Below are 26,875 nucleotides of genomic sequence, written 5' to 3' on the forward strand. Positions count from 1 at the left end.
GTAACTATGTTTACAATCAACAAATGAAGTCTGGTGTAATGGTGCTTGCCTTTAATCCCAGAATTAGGGAGGCAGAGGCAGGTGGATCTCTGAATTCAAGGCCAGACTGAACTATACAGCAAGTTCCAGGACGGCCAGTGGTACACAGAGAAATCCTGTCTCAAAAAACCACAATAAGTAAGTAAATACATAAATACGTAAATAAATAAATAAATATATATATAAATAAATAAATTTTAAAAAATGAATGTTAGTTTAATAAGTGTATTGACATATGGGTTTTTTCACATTAACAAATAGAATAAAAGCTTGGCTTGCTGACATTCCTCTCAGGAGGCTAAGACGGGGGGGGGGGGGGGGATTCTGAGACCAGTCTGTCTCAAACAGAACTACAGCAAAAAGTAAAACAATAAAGATACAAACCTTAGAACTTAACTCATTTTCAATGATACAAACAATGTTGCTGCATCAGTTTTTTTATACACTATTTCCTTAATTTTTCTGTAATTCACATTCTAATGCTTACAAAAGACATACACTTACTACTTACTATTTGTTGTTTAGGTTTTTTTAGAGTACATTTTTTTAGATTTTATTTATTTTATGTTTATTTATTTATTTTTTTTCTGATTGTGGATCTGACGTGACCAACTGCATGATGCTTTGAGTTTCCCACCATGATGTAAAGTACCTTTGTGAAGTAAAAGAAACCCTTTCTCCGGAAGCTGTTTTGGTTAGTATTCTATCACAGCAAAGGGAAAAGAAGACAAAAACTGGTGCTGAGCTGCAGGGTTGCTGCTGAGGTAAACCTAACTGGTTTTTAGGCCTTTAGAACTGTTTTATGGCTGGGATGTGACAATCTGGAGCTTTGGATTAGAAACGCTGTCCAATGCTGTAATCAGGGCTCACCGGCACACTCTAGCAGGAGCTTGGAATATAAGAATGCTAAGGGAAACAGACAGTGGAGGCCTGGCTCCGAAGTTTCAGACAGGAAGAGGAATCTCCGGATCAGGGTTTAACATTTTTTTCATTCATATGGTGCGCGCATAGTGTACATATGGAGGTGAGAGGATGGCTTTGTGAAGTCAGTTCCCTCTCACCACCGGCAGTGACTGAACTCAGGGCACTAGTCTTACACAGGGAGCACCTTCACTAAGCCATCTCACCAGCCCTGACAGACGGCTTTGAAACTTTTGGAATTCTCAATGGTTATAGGAGTTTTAAAGCGGAGTGAATGAATTTTCTTTTACTTTTTATTGATTCTTTTTGAGTTTCACACCATGCACCCCAGTCCTGTTCATCTCCCCATCCCCTCATATCCATCCTTCACCCTTGCAATGCTCCCCCAGAATAAACACAGACACACCAAGAAGGACGACACTAACAAAGCATAGGAAAACTCATCATAGGCACTGCTGTAGTGCGTCTCAGCGTGCCCCACAGTATCTCTCTCTTCACTTGCAAATGTCCATTGCAATGAGTCACTGGTCTGGTTCGAGATCTCTGGCTTCTCTGACATCATCAATATTGGATCCTCACTGGGACTCTTCCCAGTTATCCTGTTGTTGCCCTGTGTCATGGAGATCCTGTAGCTTTGGATCAGCAGGACTGGCCCTTTCACATGTTCCAACCATTCACAGATGATAGAGATTTTGGGCTGGGCCAATTCAGCGCCCTGGATCTGGGCCTGGGTGGCAGCAGAGGCCATTAGCTCACCAGTCTCCATCTGCACCACAGGGCAAGCTCTTGAGCACTGCTCTGGTTAGGTCACCCAATGCTGCCATCGGGTGGAGGCAGGGTCATCTCCCCTGCTCTCATGCCCTCTGGACGGCTCACCCACACCCATGCCTCCACAAACAGTCCACTACTGTGCTGCTCACTCAAGGTACAGGACCCACTCTCACAAAGCGCTGCAGCCTGTGAGGGGCTATACCAGCTCTCTTGAGCTCACAATCTGAGAGCTGACTCACCCGACCTTTGCCAACAGGGCCAGCTCCACTGTTTTGCCCAGGCAAGGTACAGGGTCTGCTCTCCTGAGTGCTGCAGCTGGTGAGGGTGCAGCTCACCCACTCTCAAGTCAGCTGTAGATGGTGTTGGTGGAGCATCACGTCTGTACTCATGCCACCACACTGCAGACATGTAGTGTGTCAGCTCTCCCACACATACCCACATCCCTATCACCAGAGACCGCTCGCTCCCCTGTGCTGCGTGAGCAAGGCACAGGGCACACTCTCCTCAGTGTGGCCACTGGTGAGAGTGGAGACAGTCATGCACAGCCAGATATCGATGTGGTTCCCAGTGGCTGTCCCGCCCCCTGCTGCTGCATAGCCACAGACTCAGACATGGATCTCAGCAGAAGATCGGGCTGGGACCTCATCATGGGCCCTGCTGGCAGGGCTGGTCACTCACAACAGGTTATTCCTCTCTGCCCTTGAGTCTCCAGTTCCATTTCTCTTCATAATGCTCAAACCCCTCCCCTTCTCTTTCTCTCCCATCTGACCACCACACACTTGCCCATTGTGGTGGCTCCCGCTGTAGGATGGCCACGTGACTGCCATGTTCCTTGGGTGACATCCTCCATCTATGCCACATGGTGTGGTGGCAAAGAGGTGTTTGTGACCTGCCTGTGCTGTGCATTGGAGGACAGGTCTGTGGGTAGCGTGGCAGTCCAGAGCCAGGTCTGTATCTGTCCTCCTCCCACTGTGCTGCACTGCCTGGTTTGATTTTATTTTTATGTGTCCTAGGCATCAAACAACTTTGTCCACCAAGCCAGACATCAGGCTAGGTTGAACAACGGTTTGCCATCTCTTCTGCCCCTGACATCATCACCAAGGTGTCTCTTTGCTATTGCCAGGGTGTGGGGGGCAGTGAGTGAATTTTATATTGTAGAATAAGTCGTTTCCTATGGGGACAAAAATGAAAGGTTTGGATTAAAAGAGATGTGTTTGCATGATACATTGATGGAGGTAGACTTGGGATGGTGTTATCAGCTTGATTGAATCTAGAAACATCTGAGAAAAGGGCCTTGGGGCACGTGTTGGGGGCTGTTATCTTGATTGTATTCATTGAAATGGGAAGATTCATTCACTGTGGGCAATACCATTCCCCTAGATGGATGCTGGGCTGCGTAAGTGGGGAAAGAGAGAGAGAGGGAGAGAGAGAGAGAGAGAGAGAGAGAGAGAGAGAGAGAGAGAGAGAGAGAGAGAGAGAGAGAGAGCGCTGAGCAGCAAGCAGTGACTGACTGCATTCATCCCTCTTTCCCACTGCAGGTCTATGACCAGCTGCTTCCAGCTCTTGAGTTCCCGCCAGAATGGACTGCCTTGAACTGTGAACTAAAAGAAACTTTGTCCTCTTTAATTCGCTTCTGTTGCAGCCTTTTATCATCCTAATAAGCAAAGAAACTTAAGTTACCGCTACAGGGTGTGTCTAAGGTCAGTATGGACAATTGGGAACAATGTATTGAGTCTTTGTCTCAAAATAAAAGGAAAAGGAGTGCTGGAACCTGGGGGTATGGTTCAGTAGTCATTTGTATTTGGGTTGGAGATGTAGGTCAGTTGGTAGAATGCCTGCCTAGCATGCAAAAAGCCCCCGATTCTGTCCCAAGCGACATTATGTACTGGGTATGATGGTATATATGTACAACCCCAGCACCTGGACGAGAAAAAGGATCAGAAATTCAAGGTCACCCTCCACTGTATAGCAAGTTTGAGACCATCATGAGCTACATGAGACCTTGTCAGAAAGAGCGGGGAGGGGAGAGAACATGATGTGAGTGACTTGAGGACACAGTGGCATGCTTGTCTAGCATTGCTTCCTTAGTACCTGTGTGGCCCTAGAGTCAGTCTTCAGCATTAAAGCAAAGCAGCATTCTGTAAGAATTACCCATCTGTAAGGAGTTCCCAATGGAATGGTGTCATTTTTAGATTTTTTATGAGTGTTTACCTACATGTACATATGTGCACTATGTGTGTGGATGATTGTGAACTGCCATGTGGGTTCTGGGAACTGAACTTAGGTCTTCTCCAAGGGCTCTTTAAAAACAAAAAACAGGGTCTTACCTGGCCTGGAATTTATTATGTGGATCAGACTGGCCTTGAACTCATAGGGAATCCTGTTTCTGCCTCTGCTGGCAAATACTCTTAACTTCAGAGCCATATCTCCAGTCTTGAGTATTGTGTTTTAATTTTTCTTTTCTTTGTTTTCTTTTGAGCGGTACTGGGGATTGAACCCAGGACCTCATGCATACACTGAACTCATGATACTCAATGGCATACTGTCTTATAATTCTGGGTAGTGGCACTGAACCCCAGTCCCCATTCTACCATATGATCTCCAGGGGAAGCAGCCAGTACTCTATAGTGTGTTCTGTTGAAGTATGGTATCTAATAGGTTAATGTTAACAGGGTTGCATGTAACCCAGAAGGGCCTCAAACTATGTAGCTGAAGATGCCCTTGAACTCCTAAACCTGTCTCTACTTCCCAAGGCCTGGGATTACAGGTGTGGGCCACCACTCCCAGGTTAAGTTAGGCTTACTGAAATCCAATTTTGATTTGTAGTTGTTTTAAATTACAATGGGTTCTACCATTTGGTCCCCCTTCTCATTTCTTTTACACAGTGCACACAAGCCATCTATCGTGTTTGGAAACCTGTAGCTTATTCTAATGATATAATTTAATTTCCCAAGTACATTAATACAATCTGGTGTTGGGACAGGAGTCTTCCCTTAGTAAACCCAGGCCTCCCAGATAACGAAACGTTGAAGAGGTACACATATCTAATCCTGCAAGCAGGACAAGAACACAACTGTTGGTAACAGCCTGATCACTGTCAGGTTGCTTGGTCATATTAACCAATCCCCTCTCCCCTAACCAGAGAAGTGATCCCTGCCATGTAGCTTAAGTCATGAATGTCCTGCTTCCTCCTCTAAACCACAGCATAGACATTAACTAAGGCCACTTTCTTGAAGTGTAAAGTTATCTTTTTCCCTAAGAAACTTTAAAGATTTCTCTTGGTGGGCCTAAACCCACTTCACTTCAGACTCCTGCTGTGTGGTCAACATTACTAAGACTTTTTTGCATGAAAAGACAATCCATCTTCACACCTACTCCTACCTCTCCCAAACATTTCCCAGGTTGGGGCTAGTTGCTTACTTAATGTTTCCTAGGTGGGCCTGGTGGCATATACCTGTAATACAACCTGTAGCTCAAAGGCTAAGACAGGAGGGTTGAGGGACAAAGGAAGGAGGATGAAAAAATAAAAGGAGAGAGTAGATAAATGGGAAGTAGCCAGGTGTAGCGGCTCACGCCTATAGTCCCAACTATCTGGGTCAACTTCTGAAAACAAAGCAAGGACAGCAGAATTTTAACAAGCAGAAATGGAGCTTGTGTTTCCCCAGGTGATTTGGATTTGACACTCTGACCCTTTTGGTATGTTTGAGAAGGTTCCAAATATAACACCTCCCCCATACCAGCTGTTGATGTAAAACCACAATTCTTACTGCAAAGAGGATAAAAGACACTTTTTTCTTCTGAATCCAAATGAGAGACTATGGCCCAGGAACAGAGATTCAGGCTTCTCCGAATACCACTTGTTTTACAGTAATAAAGAAAGGCCATAATGAAGGGAAATCTGTATTGTAGGGTTCAGATGCTGACATTCTTCACTTGGTGGAACCTAGCGGACTATTAATAGGTTCCAAAAGGTTTTACCTAATTAGTCGGAAGGATATCAGGTCAGAGTTGGGCAAGGGATGGTTATAAAAGAGGCGAACAAATTGCAGTTAACATTTCCGCACTATAGTCAAGGTACAGTGCAGCCTTGTTTTCTGAGTTTGTCTCTTCCCAATGTTGAAGCAGAATACATTTATATTGGAGGTACATGGAAAGATACCTATAATCCCAGCAACTGAAAAGCTGAGGCAGACCTAGGCTACATATTGAGGCCCTATCTTTAAATTTAAAAAGGAAACAGCAAGTATTGAGTGAAATCTCCACAGGGAAGTGTAAAGAAACATCTTTTTACCTGGGATAGGTCAATAACCAGACAGACCAATGTTAAGGATTCCTCCACCAAAAGTGTAGCCTAGGTGGACCGGTACTGTGTTGTTAAAGAGCATACGCAGGTGAGAGGTTACTTAACATCTGCATCCCCTCAAGTCCCACCCCATCATAAAAGGCAACCTATGGAAGCTCCATCATGGATTGCAGCTGGAGGGCTGCAGGGAGTTATGAGTAGAAGCAGTTAAGGCTCTTTTGTCTCTCCCCTCTCCTACTCAGGAGTCAGTAGCTGTTACTCATCACCAGCACATGGCTAGCCTTATTTCCACACCCATTTCCTAACATTAGAGCTTAATAGACAAAAGCAGATGGGATCTGAGTTTGAGGCCAGCTTGCCTATAGAGCTGCAGGACAGCCAAGGCTACTCGGAGAAAGCCTAATCTTGAAAACAAAAACTATACTGCTGCCTAGTAAACATGCCAGCTGCTTCTTAAATCCTACTGCTGACGGGTTCAAAGCCCATCCTGCTGCTGGGGCAGGGACATAAACCACACCCGATAAGCTTGTTTATTTTGATCTGTCTTATCTTAGGGCTATTTGTCAGCCTCATTGCTGACACATGCTTAAGATTTTAGAAACTAAGCCAGAAGGCTCCCCAGAGACTGATAAAACTTAAGAGCAGGCCTAGAGATGAACAAAAACTATCAGTTGAGACAGGCCACCTAGCCCTATACCACTGCCTCTGGGGAAAAACTATTTTTTATATTCAAGACATTGTATATTCACTCTACATGGGTTTGAGAGGGGGTGGGAGGTGACATGACCCTACCATTGGGAATAACATGACTGTCTTTTCCTAAGAGGCTAGGTTAGCTCATAGCATTCTTTTTTTTTCCACGTGGAGAGATTTAATGAGAAGAGTAGAGGACACAGGAGGCAGGCCATGGGCTCGTGGTGGGAACGGGGCAAGAACAGAGAAGAACAAAGAGTAAGAGGGAGAAGTAGCTCATGGCATTCTAAACGCAGGATCACTCCTTAGATGTTCTACACTAGCCAGGACTATACAGTCAGTCCACTTAAAGAATAATCTCAGCGATAGATTTCTTATCTGGGTATATACCAAAGCCCTGGGTTGGAACATCAATATTTCAAAGTTGCATGGGCATGGCTAGAAGACTGACTCGCCCAGCCAAACTCATTAGTAACATCCAGGACTTGCTAGGCACTAGAAGATCTATGTTATAAAACACCAACAAATTATGTTTGAAAAAAAAAAGCAACCTAAAACCACAAGTGATTTCATCATGCTGTTTAATCTAGCATGTTGCTTAGAAAGGCTTGTTGTGTTGAGTACAAATACTCCTCCAGCATGTCTCCTAGAGACCATTTCACCCACTGCTCTGTTTGGCTGCTAGCCTCTTGTCTCTCTCTTCAGCAATGGTAAGGCGGATTCCTTTTCCTCGGGGAAGAGAAATCCACGGTTTGTTGCCCTGAAAAAGAATGAAAACTCCATTAGCAGGTCACCACAGGGCACAATTGTCATCTATTTACTGAGCAGTTGGTCCTGAGACTCATCCTACACTTCTCACCAGCTGTGGTTGCTGTGGCTATTCTAGTCACATCTGTAAATACCAGTGCACTTCATACTCAACACCACCAGAGCTTACTAAGTAGTTGTCACACTGACACAGCACCCAACGATAATCTATTTCTAAGAAAAATACCCACAAACCATGTAAGGAAGATTTATTCCATTACTAGCACTGTCCATGAATCAAACTGATTGATATGGCTCCTTGGTTCTACTGACACCAAAGAGGCCCAGCACTGTCTACTCTTCATGTTTCCATAGACTGCTAGGAAGGGAGATTCAGACTTACCTTGCCAATAACAAAAATGTTGGAAAGACGAGTGGCAAAGCTGTTGCCGTTGGCATCTTTCACATGAACCACATCAAAAGAGCCAGGATGTCTCTCCCTATTGGTGATTACACCAATTCTCCCCAAGTTAGCACCTCCAGTCACCATACACAGGTTCCCTAGGCGAGAAGAAACAATCTGCTTCAAGCACAGCACACTACAACCACCAGCTATGTAACAAGCTCAGGGGAGTGTTTGCTGAACTTGTACAAGTCCCAGGCTCTATCACCAGCAGTACAACTGGTACCCCAAACCAAAGTCAAGTCAACTTAGCTCTTCCCCCTAGCCTAACTCCTACAGACCTATAGCTTCAAGATTTGCTCTAACCCCCAATTACGGCTAATATAAACTATGTTGTCTAACTATACGAGGAATTCAAGTCCTGACTATCTCTTGCCTGGATTACCTTTAATCCCAAGGCAGTTTGATTAACATTGTCATATCCCGGGATCATGTTGGCACTAAAGGTGGTTACATCACAATTAGCCCAAGAATGGGTGCCTATGTTTTGTTGTACTCAGGATTGAACCCAGGACCAAGCACACCATGAAGGTACTTAAAGAGTTGCACTTCGAGTCCTCCTTTTTATTCTGAGAGAATCCCACCTGAGTTGTTGAGCAGGGTGGTCAACCTCTAGCTTGATCAGCTGGTAATAGTTCTACACTAATAGGTGGCTTTCACACCTCTCTTCTGCCACCAAGACAATTCTAAGCACTTAAACCAAAAAAAGTGAAGCAATTTCCCAAAAGAACCTTCACCCAAGCCTCAAGCGATCCATAATGCTCAAGTAAATGTACATTAGGGAAAACCCCCAGACAACCAACAGAAACTTACACCTGGTCTTACAAGCCACCCAAGGAGACAGATGCTGCTTACCAGTGTCGAACTTGATGAAATCAGTTATCTTGCCTGTTTCCAAATCAATCTGAATGGTGTCATTCACCTTGATGAGGGGATCAGGGTATCGAATAGTACGGGCATCATGGGTCACCAGATGTGGGATTCCTTTTGTGCCCACAAAGATCTTTCTCACTTTGCACAACTTGTACTAGAAGTATAAAAGGGTTAAATACATTTAATCTCAATTCATATATACCTTATTACAGTTTTTTTTGGGTCAAGTACTTAGCTTCAAAAGTCACCAAATTTTGTGCATTCTGGTCTGAACAGCAATTAGCAGTTTCTCTCATCAATTATTCCAAACATTTCAATTTGGTGTACTACTTGATATGCTTAAATTTCTAGCAGCTATTGGACATGCCCTTCAGCCTGCTGACAACAGGACATCACGTAACGAAACCAGAAGCCATACCATCAATTGAATTAACCTTCATTAACAGCCATTAGTTCAACAAGCCCTAAACCTATGTAAAAAGCCACCTAAACTGAACTAAGTGAAGAGAGTAATTAAAACAATGCCCTAAAGATTATCTATCCATTTCCTGTATCAATACGTCTAACCCACCCAAAGTAAATAAAGGTAGACCCACAAATGGAGATATGGCAACATGCCAACTAGATTCAGTCAACTCCTTTATGTTCCAAGGAAGATTTCAAAAGGCACTGCTCTAACAGCCACAAAAAAACTCCATCCTAAGATATCCAGCAAGACCTTACAGAGACTGGGAGCTGGGGGTGTAGGTCAGACCAAGCATGTGCTTACCAAGTAAGAAACAGGGTTGAGTACCCAGCACCAGGCTAAGTTAAACCATGCAACAGGCCCTCACTGAGCTCATTTCTAGGCACACAATTCTAACCGAATCTGCTGACCCACTCTACCCGAGAAACCAATTTTAGAGGAAAAATACCTAGTCTGCTTGCCACACTAACCTTGGCCTCCTCAGGTGTAATTCGATGAACAGCAAAGCGACCCTTGGTGTCATAGATCAGACGGAAGTTCTCTCCAGTCTTGTCAATGCTGATGACATCTGATATCAAAGAATAAAGTTACCCCAGTAACCCTCACTACACCACATTGGGCTGGGGCATTTTTACCATGACTCTACATAAACCTTAAATGGGAATTTGGGTTTCAGAAGCTATCCCCACAGTGTTTAAGTAAAAATACCAAGTCTGAATTTCCTCTACTCCTGATCCAATAGGCTTGCATGGGAGAGATTTGCAAGTAAAGAAATTCAAATAAAAAGGATCAAAAGCCCAAATAGCCAAACCTCTCTAAATCACCATGGCAGGGTGGGGGTGAAGATGATCAGGAAAGCCTGGCATTTTCCTAATCTCCTGGCATGTTGAAGGAGTTAAGGGCTTGTGGCCACTACCAGGTCCCCTACTCACTCACCCATAAACCCAGCAGGGTAGGTTATATCGGTCCTGACTTTCCCATCAATCTTAATGAATCGCTGCATGCAAATCTTTTTTACTTCATCTCCAGTCAGGGCATACTTAAGTCTGTTCCTTAGGAAAATGATCAGAGGCAGGCATTCCCTCAGTTTGTGTGGACCAGTGGATGGACGAGGAGCCTGTAAAAAGTTTTAAAATTGTCATTTTAGGAAAATCACTGCACCAAAACTTGAGTTATTTCCATAGAAAGGGGGTGTCTGTGGTAGAAATTTAAGATTCCTCAATGTTTTGTTCCCCAAAGGACGAGGTCTGCTACTTTGAGACCAGAGTTTGTGTCCACATCAGTTTACTGTGTAACACATGGTGTAAATCAAACAGATGTATCAAAATCGAGGCAGGACACAGGTCTTTAAGACAAAGATTCTCTCCATTCAGCTCCACGAATAAGTTTGTTAAAGGCATACATTTCACACAATACTCACAAACACGCCAGTCAGCTTATCCAGCATCCAGTGTTTTGGAGCCGCTACGCGCTTCAGATGTTTCTTGGGACCACGAGCCTGAAGGAAATTTTAAAAGCAGCATTGTTACATTGTTTCGGGTCTTTCAAGCAAAGCCTGTGTAAACTTTTCAATGAACTAACTTTCGAATCTTCCTGGTCAAAATGTGGGCAATATTGAAAGAATGGGGTCCCAGTAAAATGTAGCAAAGGCAGATAAAGCATTAACAGGCTATACCTACTGTTCGCACCTTAGCGATTTCAATTTCTTAGTTACGCCAGATGTCTCCATTATGTTTTAAAAAGTGTGCCTGCTCACAAAAGTTAGGTTCTTCCTACGGCACGCTTGTGAATTATCCAGCGACTCGACCTTAGACACACAGGCAGACAGCACCAGAAAATGGCTTATCTCAACTGTAATACTAGTACACAGCCATCTGGATATAAAGTTTCCGGTAAATTAACTCTTAACTTCTGCACCACCACGTGTTCTGCTCCTTTGTATACTAAAGGTTGATACCGTGTTTCATATTCGAAGGCGGAAGGAAGCTTTTTTAAATGCTTCGTACTTTTACCCGCTATACAATATAAAGTCCGTGCCAAAAAAGGCAAATGGACAATCAAGAGCCGTTCTTCAAGCAGACCCTGCTCCCACCTGCCCAAGGCTTCATTCGGCACTCCCTGCTCCTCGAAGCTCCTGCCCGGGTGGAAAAGCACTTCTCCCAGGGCAAGGGGACCTGTGATCGAGCCCAAGGCCTAGCCTCTGCGGCAGACTTCCCACCCTCGCTCAGGCCGGTAATCTCCCTTGTCACCAAGCCCATCTCTGCCAGTCTGCAGCAGCACTGCTTTCTCCTCCACCCTGTAGTCGACCGCGGGAGCCTTGATACCCCGGGCAACACCGATCAGGGAGGATGGAAGCCGATGCAACCCAAGAGCTCGCTGTACCCCTGCCTTACCATGGCTGCGCTGGGAACGGAAAGAGACTCGCCTTCTTCCGGCGAACGAAGAAATTAGGGTCGGAGGCTGCGCGCGCTGGAGCCTGGGTTGCTCCGCCCAGTCGCAGCCTTTCACAGCGGGCGGGGACTCTCTCTTGCCATCTACTGGTGGGAGGTCAGAGATCCTAAGCTGGGAAACTGAGGCTGAGAGAATCTCCCAAAAGTTCTTGCGGTTTTTCCTCAGTCCTTCTTCTTCTTCTGTGTGCTGAGTGGTGAGTGCTGGGGAGGTCCAGACCAGACGCACCAGATATCTGCCTGCAAGGAGAAATTTACAGATGGTTGAGTGATAAAAAGATACATTTTAATACTCGATACTTTTCTTATACATAGTTTCTCTAATCTTCCAGAGTTACGGAGCCAATCCGCCAGCCCCATACTAAGAGATAGGTATGGCCAAAGTCACGTTTCTCTTTCTTGCTTTTGTGCAGATTGCTGAGGCACTGGGCCATCCAGGGTGAGAGGGTAGGATCTCTGCTTGAACCTGGCACCCTGTGCATCCATTCCTGTACAACGCACTTGGCATTGACTGTACTGTAAGGGGAAGAGAGGGAACATTCTGGTTTTACCTAGCCAGTACATAGACCGAGCTATTCTACTTTCCTACTTTGAAGCTGTCCTTCATTCACCATTTGAAGGAACAGAGCCTCTCAGTTATCTGTGGCCTCCTGCAGGTTGACGAACTCTGCCTACTGTAAACCCCAAAGATCCAATCCCTTCAAACTATTATGAAGGGGGAGTTTTTCTGTCTCTCCTTTTCTCTTCTACCTCCTCCTCTTTCTCATATGTATGTGTGCAGTTGTATAATTATATATGATTTATTGGCATGTATGTATGTATATGATGTATATGAAATATACATAAATCTTGAAATACACATATCTTGAGACAGAGCCTCATTATGTAACCCAGGCTAGTCTCAGATTCATAATTTTTTTTGCTACAACCTGCTGAGAGTTGGGTGTACAGGCGTGCACCGCCGCAATTTATGTAGTTGGTACATTTTTTTTTTTGGTTGTTGTTGGTTTGGAAACAAATTCTCTCTAAGGCTAACTTTTAACTTTGGGACCCAAGAAATCCTACCTCAGCCTTCCAAGTGCCCAAGAGTACAAGCAAACAGATTATGTCTTTATTTTTAACTTTTGAGACAGGATCTTCTAGATAGGCTAGGCTGACCTCCAGCTTGAGATCCTTCAGCCTCATCTTCCCAAGTGCTGGCTGGTACGTTACTTCTCCACAGGTGAGATGAGCCAATTTAAGCCAGATTAGAGTGTATTAAATGTAGGTTTATTGGGAAGCTGCTCTCCGGCAAGCTCACTGGCTCCAAGAATCGAGGCCAGGGAAGTCACCTTGGGAAAGGAGAGAGAGGGGAGAGGGAAGAAAGAGGAAAGGGAAGAGAGAGGGGGGAGGGGAAAAGACAGGGGAGAGAGAAGAGAGGGGGGAGGGGAGGAGGAAGAGAGGGGGGAAGGGAGAGGGAAGAGAGGGGGAGGGGAGAGGGAAGAGGGGGGAGGAGAGGAGGAAGAGGGGGGGAGGGAAAGGGGAGGGGGAGAGGGGGGAAGGGAGAGGGAAGAGGGGGGAGGAGAGGAGGAAGATGGGGGGGAAGGGGAGGGGGAGAGGGGAGGGGGAAGAGAGAGAGAGAGACAGCAAATGCAGAGAAAGAAGAGGGGAAAGAAGAGAGAGGAAGGGGAGGAAGGAGAAAGAGATAAAAAATGAAAATGTCTGGATTATATAGGGAAGAGGCTCTGCAGGAAAGGCAGCTCAGCCCCTGGACTGGAAAGTTCAGGGTTGGGGGCAGGGTACACCGGATAGGGACTGAGGGATGCTGGGAGAACCTGGAGGCCAGGTCTGCTTTGATATGTAAAATATGCACCTCAGCCCCTTGTCCCAGGGTCTGAAACCAAACACTGGGAGTGATAGGCTTGAGCCACTGTGGCCAGCCTGTAGCTTTATTTTAATTGCTATATAGCAATTGTACAGATTTATGGGGCACGGTATTGCATGTTTATGCATGTATATAATGTATAATAATCAGCTCAGAGCAGTTGTCACATCTTCACATCTTTAGAAGGTCTTTGTATTGGAAGCATTCAGTACCCTCTCTACTACCTATTTTGAAGCATTCAACCAAATAGTTTCAACCATCACTACCACACTGTCCGTCCGTTCACCATCTGCTTCCAATCCTTCCCAGGTACTGTTAAACACTATGCTTTACTTCTTTGTGATTAGCTTTTAATTCAATTGATTTATTTTCTAGTTTTTTTTTTTTGGTTTTTTTTTTTGGAGCTGAGGACAGAACCCAGGGGCCTTGCGCTTACTACCACTGAGCTAAATCCCCAACCCCTAGTCTTCTTTATCTTATTGTTTGTGTAGGACTGTTTGCTGTCAGTCATGTAGTCTGTGCACCACACTTGCACGTCAGCTGTCCCCAGAGGTCAGAAGAGGACCTTGGATCCTGTGGAACTAGAGTTATGCATAGTTATGAACTGCCAGGTGGATGCTGGGAGTTGAACTCAGACCCTCTACAAGAACAAGTACTCTTTTTTTTCTCTTTTTTCTTTTCTTTTCTTTTCTTTTCTTTTTTTTTTTTTTGGAGCTGGAGACCGAACCCAGGGCCTTGCGCTTGCTAGGCAAGCGCTCTACCACTGAGCTAAATCCCCAACCCAAGAACAAGTACTCTTAACATTTGAGACATTTCTCCAGCCCCTTTATTTTATTTAAAAAGAAATACTATTGTATTGATTTTGACAGTTTCCTCTGTGTGTGTGTGTGTGTGTGTGTGTGTGTGTGTGTGTGTGTGTGTCTAAGAGATGTATTTTGGTTGTATTCACACACGCCCAGTACCCCTTTGTTACCCACCTCCTACTCCCTCTGAGACCCTTCTTCCCAATATGCCCCCTTTGTACTTGTATTTTTGTTGTTGTTTTGTTTCGTTTTGTTCTGAGACAGGGTCTCACGCTATAGCCCCGACTGGCCTGGAATTCATTAGAATTCACAGAATCTGTTTGCATCTGCTTCTGGAGTGCTAGAGTTAAAGAGCACGCTCCACCACACTTGACTTTCTCTTTCTCTTTTTAAATAACTCACTGAAGTAGTAGAGTGTAGTGATGCAGGGCTAAAAAGTGAGATCCCCCCATCCCAAAAGCAACCCCACCCCACAAAACCCAAGCAACTAAGTTTGGTTGTTTGAAGTTAAATTTTACTTGCATGTGCATGGGTGTGGGTTTATTTTCTGGGTCACGGGCAGCTTAACAGTGACTACATTCCAGAAGAAAAATGACTCTTTGGGGCTGGAGAGATGGCTCAGAGGTTAAGAGCACTGACTGCTCTTCTAGAGGTCCTGAGTTCAAATCCCAGAAACCACATGGTGGCTCACAACCATCTGTAATGAGATCTGATGCCCTCTTCTGGTGTGTCTGAAGACAGCTACAGTGTACTTATATACATAAAATAAATAAATCATTTTACAAAAAGAAAAGACTCTTAGGTAGCTATTAGCTCTGCAGTGCCCCCATTCCATGCTGGAATGCTAAGGACTGGATCTTTCACAGGTCTTATGCAGAAAACCACAGCTGCTGAATTCAAGAACATACTGGCCAAGTCATGTGTAGCACTCCTTCCCATCCTCTGGCTCTCAAATTCCCTCCTCTTTCCACCAGGTTCCATTACCCTGGGAGATGTGTGTGTGTGTGTGTGTGTGTGTGTGTGTGTGTGTGTGTGTGTGTGTGGAGAGAGAGAGAGAGAGAGAGAGAGAGAGAGAGAGAGAGAGAGAGAATGAGCGAGCGCAATTGTCACATTTCAATCTGAAAGATCCACTCTTGAGGCTGACTCTTTTTTACTTCTTTCTTTCCTATTGTTTTTTGAGGCAGGGTTTCTCCCAGGTAGGGTTGGCTGTCCGGGAACTCTGTAGATCAGACTGGCCTTGAGGTCACAGAGCTCCACTTGCCTCTGCCTCCCAAGTGCTGGGATTAAAGGCGTGTGCACCGCCCCGCCCACTGAGGTTGGCTCTTTCCAGACTGTCCAAGGACCCCATGATTCCTCAGCTTAGAACTGCCCTGAATAGTCCAGTCCTCTTCATGGTACTACCTAATTCCACTCCCCAGCTCTAGAGATGCCTACAGCTAGGCTCCCTGGGGTTCTGGAAGCTGCTAGGCCCTTTGGGTCCTCCTCCAACATTGTTTGGCCTCAAGCCAGGACTAAGGTGCCTGTTTAACATAAAGCGGAAGCTAGCAACCCTCAGCCCCTACCTGTTTAGGGCCCTCTGGCTCATACCCTACCCACTACCTGAATTCTGCAGCTCAGGGGCCTAGGCTGCCATTCCTTACAGAATCCAGACATTTTGGTTACAGGCTCTCTTTGTACCTTTGGGCCTCCTGGCTTCTGTACCTGGTTTCCCTGCTCTCCCCTCTTCCTTCCCCTCCCCCATCTCCCCACATCACCCAGCTCAGTCTTGTTTACTCTGGGCTCCCCCAGATGTTTCTGCCTCTGGCTGTGTCCACTCACAAGTATATAAGGAACTTTCTCCTCTACCATACGTAGGACTAGTCATGTTCCTCTCCTCTCCCCTCCCCTCCCCTCCTCTCCCCTCTCCTCTCCTCCTCTCCCCTCCTCGCCTTTCCTTTTCTCTCTCTCTTTCCTATTTTTCAATCAGTGGTTAATACCTCGTTCTCCTTGCTCAAAGCTTGGCTCCAGCACTTAGTTCAGCAGGCAGGAAGGAGTGATTGACTTGTCTGCTGTCTTACTAAGCAGAACACCCCCACGACGGAGCTGTCCTAACTCATGCAGGACAGCTGGCCTTTCACCACTAACAGAGAACTTGGCACCTCATCCCGCACTTGGCAAATAGTTGCTGAATGAATAAATTTCATCAACAGCCTTCTCATCTTGCCATTCTACTACACCATTCCTCCCACAATGTGCCTGAGCTCCTGACTCAAGAGGTTCCAGTTCACAAATCTGTCTGTGCATTCTCTTTACCCATTAATAATGTGCAAAGGAGTAAAAGAAAAAGAATTGCTTAGCTCTTCTCCCTAGGTTGTGTTAAGTAGGAGGGAGGAGTCTTCTTTGTTTAAAACTAAGGCAACATCTCTAGTAAATTATGTTAGAACTAATTATTGGAAAAGAGTGATTAAGTTGGGCATGGTGCCACACACTTCTGATCCTGGCAGTTAGCAGGCTGAGGCAGGCAGGAGGATTGCCAGTTTGAGGCCAGCCTGGGCTATATGTGAGACCCAGTGGCAAGAAACAAACAAAATAACCAGGCACAGTTGACTGAAGAGATGGCTAGAAAGAAAATGGAGGGGACAAGACAATGAAGGTTTGTATGATTTTTAGGCTTGGGATCACTGAAGAGACCAGTGCTGCTAATGGGATTCTAGGAGAAAGGTCAAAGGTGGTGGACCACGCCTGTGATTTCAGCACTTGGGAGGCAGAAGGAGGAGGATAAAGAATTCAAAGTTATCCTTGTCTGCTTAACAAATTCAAGGCCAGTGTGGATTGTATGAGACCTGGCTCAAGAAGAGAGAGGGAGAAGAGAGGGAGAGGGGGAGATGGGGAGAGGGAGAGAAAGAAGGTAGGAGGCAGGAGTTGATCTGATCTTGGGAGTGAGGGACAACTGAAGGATATCCACTTAGAGAGTACAGGGAGGAATGGCTGGCCAGAGCTGAACTCTAGTTCCAGATCACATGGCCCCTTAGAAGTGTTAAGGAGATGGACAGCCTGAGCTCTTGCCTCCCGGGCTGTTGGTTTATTTGGTTTTTATACCACAGCTTGTCAAAGGACTTAAGGGACTCAAAACATCCTTTTCAATATTTTCTCTTCTCTCTCAATTTATACTTATGCACAAATGAGATTATAACAGTAATAAAGGGAATTTGGAACACGGTAAGTAAATTGCAAACAGTACCTCCCTAGACACTGTGAGCACAACATCTGTCTTCATTTGTTCCCTCTCCTGTTCTTTTTCTGATCAGTTTGTGCACATGCATACTTTTACTTAATTTTAGTCCTAGAATTTTGTATTCTGCTTTTATTATATTAGAAACACGCTCTGAGCCAGTACATAATTTCCATAATTATCATTTTAACAGCTGCATCATATTCCACTAAGTGGTTACCCCATAATTAACAAAAAGTTCTCTGTTGTTGAACATTTAGTTTTCTTTACTTCCTTACACTTTCTTTATTAGGAATATTGCTATGATGGACAGAATTATCATCATCATCATCATCATCTTTTCCTCCTCCTTCTCCTCCTCCTCCTCTTCTTCCTCCTCCCCCTCTCCTCCCCCTCCTCCTCTTCCTCTCTTCCTTTTTCTCCTCTTCCTTTTTTTCTTCCTCCTCCTCTTCCTTCTTCTTGGCTTTTCAAGACAGGGCTTGACTCTTCACTCTGGCTGTCCTGAAACTCTCTGTAGACCAGGCTGGCGTAGAACTCACAGAGCTACACTTGCCTCTGCCTCCCTGGTGCTGGGACTGAAGGCATGTGTCACCACCACCTGGCAAGATTTATTTTTTCTGTGCATTGGTGTTTTGTTTGCATGTATGTCTGTGTGAAGGCATTAGAGACAGTTGTAAGCTGCCATGTGGGTGCTGGGAATTGAACCCAGGTCCTATGGAAGAGCAGTTAGTGCTCTTAACCACTGAGTTACTTCTCCTGTCCTGGAAGGCTTCTTTTAATTCCAGAAGGGGCAGAGACAAGTGGATCTCTGACTTCTTTTTTTTTTTTTCCGGAGCTGGGGACTGAACCCAGAGCCTTGCGCTTGCTAGGCAAGTGCTCTACCACTGAGCTAAATCCCCAACCCCGAAGGCTTCTTTTAATAGCCATTTTTTCAGTTGCATTATTACCTTAGGATAAATCCAGGGCTGGAGAGATGGCTCTGGTTAAGAAAATGTATTACTCTCTTTAAAAAAAATTAAAAATTATTTATTTTATGTGTATTGGGGTTTTGCTTGCATGTGTGTCTATGTACTACTTGCGTGCCTTGTGCTCTCAGAGGCCAGAAGGGTGTATTGGATCCGTAGGGACTGGAAATTACAGTTGTAAGCCACCATGCAGATTCTGGAAATCTAACCTGGGTCATCTTGTAATAGTAACCAGACTTTTAGCCACTGAGCTCTCTTGCCAACTGTGTTGGGTGGCTGACAACCACCTGTAACTCTAGCTCCAGGGGACTATTTCAATGCCTTTACAGGCACATGCACTCAAGTGTTTATATATACATACACATAATTAAAAATAATAAATTAAAAAAATCAAGAAACCAACAAATAAGCAAAATGAAAAATCTATTCCTTCAACCACCATTCATTGAATGCCTACTCTGTGTCAGGCTCTATTTTATGAACCAGGAATGGCAAAATGACTAAGACCTAGCTCTTGTTTGCAGGTTGGATCTTGGATTGGACTTCAGCCTGCAAGTACACATCACCCAGCCATGAAAAGACTACAGAGCTCAGAATCAGAGTCATACTTTAGAAAGGTAGACCCCACCGCTCCCTGAAGCATGGCTCCAAGTAAGTATAGGCAGCAAGGAGGAGTCAGGGTCGGGGTTATTGCAGCAATTCAAGCAAGCAAGAGGCTTATGAGACCCAGATCTGTGACGATGGGACTAGAAAGGCAGAGCAGATTAAAAAGGCATTGTAGAGGGGATAATGACAGGATCTGACTTCAGAGAAATGATTTGAGGTGGGAGGAGGCAGTAAGGGACAAGGAAGCAATTAGGGTGATTGCCAGGTTTCTGGTTTGTTATATATACCTGAACTAGGAGGAAACAGAGCAGCATGCGTGGGAAGAAGGGCAGGAGGTCTACGTGAGATGTGGGGCTGAGGGTAGAGGAATGCTTAACTAAGACGTATCCTATACATACAAGCCTGAGCTGAGGTATGTGATCTTGGTCAGAGGCTTGGGTTCAGAACCTGTACATCCATGATGTGTCCATGGGAGTGACTGGCAATACCCAACCATTAATAGGGAGACTGGAGAGATGGGTCAGAGGTTAAGACCACTGACTGCTCTTCCAGAGGTCCTGAGTTCAAATCCCAGCAACCACATGGTGGCTCACAACCATCTGTAATGGGATCTGATGCCCTCTTCTGGTGCGTCTGAAGACAGCTGCAGTGTGCTTATATATAATAAATAAATCTTTAAAAAGGATGTAGGGATGTAGTTCTGCAAGGAGCTGGGTTTTATCTTCAGTACCACAAAACAAGCCAGAACCCCAACTCGGCGTACTGTGCTCAAAAGCTTCTGACGTTTCTCTGAGTGGCATCAGTGCCAAGAATGGTTCCCAGAGGATCTTTGCAGTTCCACCACACTGGTGCCGGCTCTGGAATTGCTTAAACGTACTAATGTAATTTCTTTTAATTTGCACTAAAAACCATGCTAGTGACGTCGAGCATCCCACCAGATACTTGTTTACTCATTCCATTTTCTCCTGTGTGGAGCGTCTCTGAACATTTATCTTTGGGGAAACATAGGAGGGGCTTGGTCTGTTTTCATGCACTCTTTGTGAGCTACAGAAGTAACTCTTTTGTCATCTGTCATCTTTCCAAGCTTAGCTCAAAGATCTACTAGATAGAGGAGTCTATCATTTTTACATTGTTGTTTTGAAACAGTCTTATTGTGGAATCTTGGCTGGCCTCAAACTTGCAGGGATCTGCCTGCCTTTACTTCCTGGGTTCTGGGATTAAACACCACGTGTAGCTCTATCTTTTAAAAAAAGAAGTACATTTAAAATCTTTATCAACTTAGGGTTGACAAAGTATTTTTGTATTATATCATTGTATTTTGTATTGTAAAGGATGTATAACAAAGTTACTATTTGGTCTATTTTTAAAAAAAGTATTGATAGCTAGGCAATGGTGGCTCATGCCTTTAACCCCAGCACTCAGGAAGCAGAAGCAAGTGGATCTCTGAGTTCAAGGCCACCTTGGTCTACAGAGTGAGTTCCAGGACAGCCAGAAATACACAGAGAAATCCAGTCTCAAACAACAACAACAACAACAATTTATTTGTTTGTTTGTATGTATGTATATGAATATTTTGCTGTATAAATGTTTGTGCACTGTGTGTGCCTGATGCCCAAGTAGGCCAGAAGAGGGTGTCAGATTCCTTGGAACTGGAGTTACAGACAATTGTGAACTGCCCCGTGGGTGCTAGGATTCAAATCTTCTTGAAGAGCAGCCAGTTTTCTTAACCAGGCAATCCCCCCCCCCTCCAAACCCCACAGAGACAGGGTTTCTCTGTGTAGTCTGGACTGTCCTGGAACTCTGTAGACCAGGCTGGCCTCGAACTCACAGAGATTTGCCTGCCTTCCCCCATATCCTTACAGCATGAGTTGTCATTTGTTTTATTGATCCTGAACATTCTGACTAGTGTAAGGTGAAACCTCAGAGAAGTTCTAATTTACATTTTCCTGATGACCAAGGATATTGAAAATTTCTTTAAGTGTTTTTCAATCATTTCTAAGGTGGCTTTTCATTCATTTCTCATCCTTTGAGAACTCTCTGTTTAGTTCTGCACCCCATTTTTTTGAGACTAGGTTCCACCCCCTCCCCTCCACCTGAGACTAGATTTTTCTGTGTAATCCTGGCTGTCTTGGAATTCACTATGTAGAACAGGTTGGCCTTGAACTCAGAGAACCACATACCCCTGCTTCTCACATGCTGGGATTAAAGGCATACACCACCATGCCTGGCTTTGTAATCCCATTTAAAAATTGGGTTTAATCATTTGTTTTCTTGATGTCCAGTTTTTTAAAAAGATTTATTTATTATATTATAAGCACACTGTAGCTGTCTTCAGAGACACCAGAAAAGGGCATCAGACCTCATTACAGGTGGTTGTGAGCCACCATGTGGTTGCTGGGAATTGAACACAGGACCTCTGGAAGAGCAGTCAGTGCTCTTAACCACTGAGCCATCTCTCCAGCCTGATGTCCAGTTTTTTTTTAGTTCCTTATATATTTAAAATATTAACCCTTCATCAGATGTGTAATTGCTAAGGATCTTTTCCCAATCTGTAGACTGCTGCTTTGTCTGAATGATGATGTTCTTTACCTTACAGAAGCCTTTCAGTTTCATGAGGTCTCACTTATAAATTGTTCAGTTTAGTGACTGAGCCATTACTGTTCTGTTTAGAAAGCTGTCTCCTGTGCCAGTGAGTTCATTGCTATTCCCCACTTGCTTTCCTATCAGGTTCCGTTTTTCTGGTTTATGTTGATGTTTTTGATTCATTTAGAGTAGAGTTTTGGGGGTTGGGGATTTAGCTCAGTGGTAGAGCGCTTGCCTAGCAAGCACAAGGCCCTGGGTTTGGTCCTCAGCTCCGGAAAAAAAAAAGAAAGAATTACTAGAGTAGAGTTTGGTGCAGGGTGATAGATATGAATCTATTTGCAGTCTTCTACATGCAGACATCCATTTTGGGCTTTCTTATTAAAAATCAGGTGTCCATCTGCGTGTGGATTTATGTCTGGATCCTCAATTTGAGTCCATTGATTAATCAGTGTGTCTGTTTTTATGACAATGCCTTGCTGTTTTTATTACTACACCTCTGTGCTACAACTTGAAATCAGGGATGGTAATAGCTCCAACAGTTCTTTATTATTCTGGATTCTGGATTATTTTGGCTATCCTGTTCTCTCTCTCTCTCTCTCTCTCTCTCTCTCTCTCTCTCTCTCTGTGTGTGTGTGTGTGTGTGGTGTTATATGTTTCCATGTGAAGCTGATAGTTGTCCTTTCAAGTTCTATGAAGGAATGTGTTAGAATTTTGATGGTGATTGAATTGAATCTGTTAGTATGATGTCCATTTTTACTATAATAATCCTACTGATCCATGATCATGAAATATCTATTCATTTTCTAATGTCTTCTTTAACTTCCTTCTTAAGTGTCTTAAAGGTTTATTATTATTATTATTATTATTATTATTATTATTATTATTATTATACAAGTCGTTCACTTGCTTGGTTTCTTAGCTTTTGCCTTGATCCACTTTTCATTCAGCAGTGAGTATTCAGGTTCCAGAGTTTGTAACCTTTCTGTTGTTTCTGTTGTTATTGATATCCAGCCTTAATCTGTGTGGTTAGATAGGATGTAGGATATTATTTCAATTTTCTTATATCTCGTGAGACTCACCTTGTAACTGAGTATGTGGTCAATTTGGAGAAAATCCCACGAGCTGGCGAGAAGAAGGTATATTCTACTGTATTTGGGTGAGATGTTCTGTAAATATCTGGTAGGTGTTTGATTTATGATGTTGTTTAACTTCAGCATTTCCTTCTTTATTTCTGTCTGAATGATCTGTCTATTAATAAGAGTAGGGTATTGAAGTCATCTACTGTCACTGTGTGTGGGTCAATATGCAAGTTTAGCAGTAGGAGTGTTTCTGTTTTTTTTTTTTTATGAACTTGGGTACCCTTATATTTAGTGTATAAGTGGGGATTTTCCCCTTTGATGAGTATGTAGTATCTTTTCCTATCTCTTCTGATTAACTTTGAAGTTTGATTTATCATATAGTAAAATGGCCACACCAGCTTGCTTGTTAGACCCATTTTCTTGGATTACCTTCTTTCATCCTTTGATGTCTATCCTTGATGATATCCTTATGTGTCTTGGATACAGCAGAAAGATGGATCCTGTTTTCTAATCCAGTCGGTAAGGTGGTTGAGACCACTGACATTGAGAGTTATCAGAGAGCAGTGTTTGTAGATCCCTGTGAATCTATTGTTATGCAGTGTTCCTCCCTCTTTTGATTTACCATTATTCGATTGTTTATTCCATGTGTATCCTCAGGTGTGGTTAACCTTTTCAGACTGAAGTTTTCCTTAGTGCCTTCTTTAGGGTTGGATTAATAGGTATTGCTTAAATTTGCTTTTATTGTGTTTTTTTCCTGTCTGTTGTGATTGAAAGTTTTGCTGGGTACTCTGAGCTGGCATTGTAATCTCTCAGAGTTTGTAGAACATCTGTCCAGGCCCTTCTAGCTTTTAGAGCCTCCATTGAGAAGTCAGGTGTTATTCAAATGCCTTGGACTTTTCACCATGTAGCTTTTACTATTCTTTCTTTGTTCTGTAGATTCAGTATTTGGATTATATGTAGTGAGTGACTTTTTTATGTCTAGTCTATTTGGTGTTCTATATGATTCTTGTACCTTGCTAGGCATCTCCTTTTTTAGGTTGAGGAAAATTTCTTCTGTGAGTTCATTGAACACATTTTCTGTATTTTTGACCTGGGTTTCTTCTCCTTCCTCTATTCCTATTATTCTTAGATTTGGTCTTTTCATATTGGATGTTTTGTGCCTGTATGTTTTTAGATTGAACATTTTCTTTGACTGCGTTGTCCATTCCTTCTACCTTGTCCTCAGTGCCTGACAGTCTCTCTTCTGTGTCTTGTACTCTGTTGGTGCCACTTATCTTTCAGGTTTCTGTTTGACTTCCTGAAGTTTTCATTTCCAGTTTTACATCAGTGGAGGTTTTCTTTAGTGTTTCTGTTTCTATTTTGTTGTCTTGAACTGTTTTCATCATTTCATTCCATTGCTTGTTTGTGTTTTCACAGACTTCCTTAGTGCATCTATTCATATCTTCTTTAAGGTCATTGAACATATTCATAATAGCTACATTTTTCATTTCCAGTTTTATCTCAGGTCAGGTTTTCTTTAGTGATTCTGTTCCTAATTTTGTCTTGGACTATTTTCGTTATGTCATTTTACTGTTTGTGTTTTTACATATTTCATGAAAGGATTTATTCATATTCTCTTTAAGGTCCTTGAACATATTCATAATAGCTATTATGAAGTCCTTGTTTTGTGCTCCAGCTAGATTGTATTTCTCAGGCCTACTGTGGTAGGGTTATTGTGTTCTGGTGGAGACATATTATCTTGGTTGGTAGTATTTTTGTTTTTGTGCTCATGTCTAGGCATCTGGCACTGGGATAATTGAGGTGATTCTAGGTGTTGATATCTGGTCTTTGCTCTCTGGGTGTTACATTGGTTTATTTTTATTTTTATTTTTATTTTTAAGCTATCTGGGTCTTAGGAAAGTGTGGTGGCTTTGGGTTGCTTAGTAGAGTGTGATTCTGCAAATTGCTGGGTGGCCAAAAGGAATGGATGTGAGCTAGGAGAGAAGGTTGAGAGGAACCGTAGGAAAGAGCTAAGGGGACCCTGTCTACATCAAGAGGTAGGGTCCCTAGGGATCTGGAGGTAAGGTGGGAAGAGAAGTTACTACAAGTAGGTTTCTGCAAGGCAAAGAATAATCTGCAGAGACTGGAAGAATGAGCTAGGGAGACCCTGGGTCTAGAATAAGAGTTGGAGTCTCCAGTGAATGGAGTTGGGATGGGAGGAGAGGCTGAGACTGGAGAGATCATAATGAAGGACAGGAAGGAGAGTGGCCACTGGGGGGCCCACATAGAGAGTGTTGGGCACTGATGCTAAGAAATTGGGTTAAGCTAGAGTGGGGGTGATAAGAGAGGCTACAGGAAAAAAGGAAAGCTGGTACCACACCAAAGTTTGATGGAGTCCCCCCAGGAGTGGGGATAGAATGGGAGGAGAGGTACCTGTGACCAGACTGCTGCAAGGCTGGGGCTGGGACAGGACGGTTGGCAATGGAGGACAGGAAGGATAGTAAAAATAGTCTGCCTGGGTGTCAGCCTGGGTGTGGCCACTGGGGGTCCCAGATAGTGTGTGTTTCTAGGTATTGGTGGTTGACACAAAGGAATGGGAATTCTCTTCTAGGGACCACTGAGAGGGTTCACAGGACGGAGGAAAGCTGGCCCCACACCAAGGTTTTATGGTGATGGCTGACAGGAAAGGGAATGAAAATTGCCTTCCTGAGTTCCAGCCTGGTGTGTTCACTGGGACATATTTGTATATTTTTGTTTTTATTTTTTACTTTCCAAAAAGTCCTTACTGACCCAATTACATGTAAGTCACAAAGCATTAGCCAAAAGCTCCTGCTTCCAGGGAGGTCCTCTTATGTGTCTGTTTCTTCCCATGGTTTCCCAACTGTAGAGCGAATCATAGATGATGGCCCCTCCCTCAGTTACATAGCTCTTAGTTTAGTGAGCAGAGGCAAACAGTCTGGCTCCTCAAACTCTTGCTAGAACCTTAGCTGTAACCTGCAGAAGGAACCCTGTGTTGTGCACTCTGAGCGACAGAACAGTGTCTCGGGTAGGAGGCTGCTTGCCCCAGGCCCAGCATGGTTGGTAGGGGTAAGACAGGAGAGACAGTGATGGAGGGCAGAAAAGACAGAGAGAATTGCCTACTTAAGACCCAGGCTGGTATGGTCACTGGGCTTTATGTATATTTTTAATTAAAAATTTTATTTATTTATATACATACATGTGCTTCTATTTATGTACATGTATGTGTATGAGCCTGGAACTGGGGTTACAGTCAGATGTGAGCTGTCTCAGGTGGACCCTAGGAACTAAACTTGGGTCCTCTGCAATACCAGTAAGCATTCTTTTCTTTTTTTTTCTTTTCTTTTTTTTCGGAGCTGGGGACCGAACCCAGGGCCTTGTGCTTGTTAGGCAAGCGCTCTACCACTGAGCTAAATCCCCAGCCCCACCAGTAAACATTCTTAACTACTGAGCCTAATTTTTTTTTGAGGCAAGGTCTTTCTGTGTAGTCCTAGCTATCCTATTATCGGATGTGTAGACAAGGCTGCCCTTGAACTCACAGAGATCCACCTGACTCTGCCTTCCAAGATGACACCTAAATTGTATTTTTAAATTGGCTTACAAAGTAGTGGGGTTGGGGACTGGAGAGATGGCTCAGCAGTTACAAGAACTGAGTTTAGTTCTCAGCACATACGTTAGGCAGATCACAAATGTCTGTAATCCTAGGTCTAGGGGATTAGACACTGTCATAGTCAGGGTTTCATTGCTGTGAAGAGACACCATGACCAAGGCAACTCTTATAAAGGAGATTATTTGATTGGGGATGACTACCAGGTTCAATCCATCATCACCATGTCGGAAGCATGGCAGCTTGCAGGCAGACATGGTGCTGGAAGAGCTGAGCTGAGAGTTCTACATCTTGATCTGAAGGCAGCCAGAAGTCTCTCTTCCACAGGCAGCTAGGAGGAGGGTCTCTTCTGCACTGAGGGGAGCCTGAGCATAGGACCTCAAAGGCCACGCCCACATGACACACTTCCTCTAACCAGGTCATACCTACTCCAACAA

The 26,875-nt window shown here is 44.0% G+C and overlaps 1 protein-coding gene and 1 long non-coding RNA gene across 3 annotated transcripts in view; one reads left to right on the forward strand and one right to left on the reverse strand.

Moving 5' to 3' along the window:
* Nucleotides 1-26,875, forward strand: part of LOC120099193 (uncharacterized) — a 76,290-nt gene that overhangs the window by 29,835 nt on the left and 19,580 nt on the right. The window contains exons 2-3 of one of the 2 annotated variants that reach the window (XR_015646989.1): nucleotides 3,270-3,431; nucleotides 19,091-19,217. This is a non-coding gene — a long non-coding RNA (uncharacterized LOC120099193). Of the gene's footprint in view, nucleotides 1-3,269; nucleotides 3,432-11,805; nucleotides 11,921-19,090; nucleotides 19,218-26,875 lie in introns of those variants that run through there. The other variant, XR_015646990.1, reaches the window with a different exon arrangement.
* Nucleotides 7,292-11,735, reverse strand: Rps4x (ribosomal protein S4, X-linked). The gene is made up of 7 exons (NM_001007600.2): nucleotides 11,670-11,735; nucleotides 10,697-10,774; nucleotides 10,213-10,393; nucleotides 9,747-9,844; nucleotides 8,793-8,964; nucleotides 7,878-8,035; nucleotides 7,292-7,487 (listed from the first exon to the last, which is right to left on the reverse strand). Exons 1-7 carry the CDS (start codon nucleotides 11,670-11,672, stop codon nucleotides 7,386-7,388), a joined length of 792 nt encoding a protein of 263 aa, NP_001007601.1. The 5' UTR covers nucleotides 11,673-11,735; the 3' UTR covers nucleotides 7,292-7,385.

This window comes from Rattus norvegicus, chromosome X (assembly GCF_021556685.1).
Source record: "Rattus norvegicus strain SHRSP/BbbUtx chromosome X, alternate assembly SHRSP_T2T, whole genome shotgun sequence".
Lineage (NCBI taxonomy): Eukaryota > Metazoa > Chordata > Mammalia > Rodentia > Muridae > Rattus > Rattus norvegicus.

What these genes read in the sequence shown, in the direction of transcription:
- Rps4x (NM_001007600.2), bottom strand. An exon ending in TTACACCTGAGGAGGCCAAG is followed by an intron (nt 8,965 to 9,746) that starts GTTAGTGTGGCA and finishes TTATACTTCTAG; the next exon opens with TACAAGTTGTGCAAAGTGAG. An exon ending in ACATTTTTGTTATTGGCAAG is followed by an intron (nt 7,488 to 7,877) that starts GTAAGTCTGAAT and finishes ATTCTTTTTCAG; the next exon opens with GGCAACAAACCGTGGATTTC.